This window comes from Coptis chinensis, chromosome 1 (assembly GCF_015680905.1).
Source record: "Coptis chinensis isolate HL-2020 chromosome 1, ASM1568090v1, whole genome shotgun sequence".
In the NCBI taxonomy this organism is placed as follows: Eukaryota; Viridiplantae; Streptophyta; class Magnoliopsida; order Ranunculales; family Ranunculaceae; genus Coptis; species Coptis chinensis.
In genome coordinates, this window is record NC_141456.1 from 38,792,321 (window position 1) to 38,796,092 (window position 3,772).

A 3,772-nucleotide genomic window follows, 5' to 3' on the forward strand; every position below is an offset into this window, starting at 1 on the left:
AGGGGTCTATGCAATACAAAAACTATTAATAATGTGAAACTACTCATGAAGGAGCGCAAACCTGTAGCTAATTTACTACAGGAAACGAAAATGGGTGGTGAACCGTGTGCATTACTAGGGGATTTGAGGAGGCATCCATGGAAATACATGCATGCGCCAGCTCTCGAACTTTCAGGAGGTATATTGATAGCTTGGGATTCTAACTGTATTGATGTGAATGATAAATTAATCGATGCATTTACCTTGTCACTTGAGTGTACCATGAAAGGCACGAGTTTCTCCTGGTTAATGACTAGCGTCTATGGCCCTAGCAAAAATGATGGTAGGGCTCACTTCATGGAAGAGTTGGAAGATGTACGGGCATTGTCTCCGTTACCATGGTGTCTAGGAGGGGATTTTAACTTCGTTCGCTTTGGGTATGAGAGAACTGGAAATAGCAGAATCACAAAAGCGATGAGATTGTTCAATGAGTTTGTATCAAGAAATGGGCTAGTCGATTACCCGCTAAATGGAGCTCTTTATACATGGTCTGATAGGAGGTGTCTTAGCCATATTGACCGTTTCTTAGCCTCTAGCGATTGGGATGATCAATTCCCAAACGCAAGGAAATAGCACACCCTAAATACTTGGTTTGATCATAGGGTGATTTTATTGGATTGTTCTCAACCTATTAGGGGGCCAACTCCTTTTGGATTTGAGATGATGTGGCTTGAAGACACGAATTTGATTCCCTTAATGGAAGAATGGTGGCTGTCTTTCTCCTTCGATGGTGCTCCTAGCTATGTGGTGGTGTAAAATTAAGGAACTCAAAACTAAACTGCGGGTCTGGAATAGAGAGTGCTTTGGCAAGGTCGACTTACTCATAAAGGAAAAAGCAAATGCAATTGACGAGCTTGACAAAAAAGAAGAGTGCACTATCTTGTCTCCTGATGAAGATGTGCATAGTGCAAATTTGAAATGTGAACTCCAGGAGCTTATGAGAAAGGAAGAAATTTCGTGGAGGCAGAAGTTTAGAACTAGAGATTTTAAAGAGGGGGAGAACAATTCCAAATTTTTTCATAAAACAGCAAATGCAAGGAGTAAAGTTAACAATATCAACAACCTAGTAATTGATGGGGTTGAAGTCTGTGATAAAGCTGTTATTAGAAATCATATTGTCGATTATTATGAGGCATTTTTTTGTGAAGATCCATTGGTGAGACCTGAACTAGATGGGATTGAATTCAATACTATCTCAAAAGAACAAGTAGTGGATTTTGAAGAGGATATTACTGAGTTAGAAGTGGTGGCTGATATCAGTGAGTTAGGTGGGGATCGTGTGTCGGGACCGGATGGTTTTCAGATGGGGGTATTTAGAAAATGCTGGCACTTCTTAAAAGACGATTTCATGAAGGTTGTTAAGGAGTTCCAAGACCTTACTTTTTGAACAGGAGGAATAATTCTACTTTTGTTACACTCATACCAAAGAAAACTGAGGCTTTCTCTTTGAAGGATTTTAGATCAATTAGTTTGGTCGGAGGCATCTACAAAGTCATCTCTAAAGTTCTTGCTACGAGATTTCGAGGCATTTTATCTTCAATTATATCTCCTTAACAAAGTGCGTTTGTTGGTGGTAGACAAATTTTGGATGGTCCTTTGAATGCAAATGAGTGTATCGACACCCGCTTGAGCAATAAAGAGAATGAGATTCTATGTAAAGCGGATATCTCCAAGGCATACGATCATATAAATTAGGAATTTTTGGACTACTTGTTACGGAGAATGGGGATTGGCGAGAAGTATAGAAAGTGGATTAGGTTGTGCATTTCTTCGGCTTCTTTCTCAGTACTTGTGGATGGTTCACTTGCTGGTTACTTTCGCAGCCAACGAGGTTTACGCCAGGGAGACCCAATATCCCCTTTTCTATTTAATGTGGTTATGGAACTGCTCTCCAAGTTAGTTATGGAAGTGGTAGAGTTGGGCTATATACGAGGTTTCAAGTCTGTAATTAATGGGCCTGAAGTGGCACTGCTCCAGTTTGCGAACGATACTTTATTCATGTTGGAAGCCTCATTATCACAGTGCTTGGTGGTTAAGTCGATTCTCCTCATCTTTGAAGCGGTATCCGGTCTCAAGACAAACATGGCTAAAACTTCAATCTTTTCGATAGGCAGGTGGACAATATGGATGCCCTAGTCCAAACCATGGGTTGTGATGCTGGTAGCCTACCTTGTTGTTATTTAGGATTGCCTCTAGGAGCAAAGTACAAGAATAAGAAGGTATGGGAGCCAATAATAGAGACAGTGCAAAGACGACTAGGTGGTTGGAAACAGAAGCTTATGTCAAAAGGTGCCAGGCTGATTCTGATTACTAGTGTGTTGTTGAGCTTACCTATATATTCCATGTCTTTATTCACTATACCATGTGGCGTTGTTGAGTATATAGAGCGACTGATTAGAGACTTCTTATGGGGCTCCAGTGAGGAACACAGGAAATACCATTTGGTTGGTTAGGATAAAGTATGTTGTCCTAAAAACCTTGGGGGTCTCGGCTTTCGAAAGTTGGTGGTTATGAACCAAGCGCTCTTAGGTCGCTGGCTATGTAAATATATGATAGACGATGGCTCACTGTGGTGTGATGTTATTAAAGCGAAGTATGGATGTTATGAAAATCATCGATGGCCTATTACTACATCTCGATCCTATGGTTGTAGCCTATGGAAAGACATCCTTAACGTGTTGTGGCAGTTTAGGAATGAAAGGGATCAAATTTAGTATAGAGGGTGGCCAAAATTGTCTCTTTTAGCTGGATAACTAGATTGGGGATAGGCCATTGGAGGAGCAATTTCCACTTATTTTTCAGGCTACATTTCGGAAAATAGGTTGTGTAAAGGAGTTTGTGAACTTCTAGGGTGGTCAGATGGGGTGGAACTTATCCTTAAGAAGGTTTAGAACTGACTTGGAGGTCCAACAATGTGCAGCTTTGACTTTGTTGCTCGAATAAATTGTGTTGACGGATCATGAGGACAAGTGTGTGTGGAGTTGGACCTGTGCAGTTTAAGCGTTAAGCGGTAGCTAATCGGTTAAGGAGTGCATAGCGATTAGGCCTAGTAATCGGAATATATCGGGGATTAATCGGAAATTAATCGGGTGATAATTCTAAATAAGATTTTCCATTCCCATAGGTAACCTATAACACATGCCACAAATAATTATTAGCTAAATGCATATTAAAGTGAAATGAAAATGAGAAACATATCCGACAATCACCAAAATGCAATCACAGCCTCATTACATAGTTTACTGGTCAACATAAGTCAAATAAAAAACATGTAAAATATGAAAAACACAAAGGCATCAATGACTCCGCTAAAATTATATCATGGAAAAGTTAGTTTAAGTGGGTTTTATATATTATAAGTCTTTTGTTCTATAACTTTATATATACAAACCATGTTTTGAGAAAAACATAAAGCAACAAACCCTTAGACCTATTAGTCGTCATTTTTTTAACCCGTATTTGTGCTAAATCGCCCTATTAATCAGTATAAATCGGGCTATTAATCGATCCCGCTTAGATTGGGATTTTTTATCGGTCAAGTAGCTTATAGTGCATATGCGCCTATTAATCGGCTATTAAACTACACAGAGCTGGACAAAGAATGATACTTTTTCTGTTACCTCTTTCTACAATGTATTAGCCACTGAAGATCGCAATACTAACTCTCTCTCACCGGCACCTTTCTTTACCAATTTGGTTTGGAAAATGCTTATTCCATTAAAATTGCAATTCT

General features: G+C 39.4%; 1 protein-coding gene across 1 annotated transcript; it reads left to right on the plus strand.

Moving 5' to 3' along the window:
* Window positions 1-766: 766 nt before the first annotated feature.
* Window positions 767-1,426, plus strand: LOC147523908 (uncharacterized). The gene has a single exon (XM_086572831.1). It carries the CDS (start codon window positions 767-769, stop codon window positions 1,424-1,426), a length of 660 nt encoding a protein of 219 aa, XP_086428957.1.
* The last annotated feature ends 2,346 nt before the right edge of the window (window positions 1,427-3,772 follow it).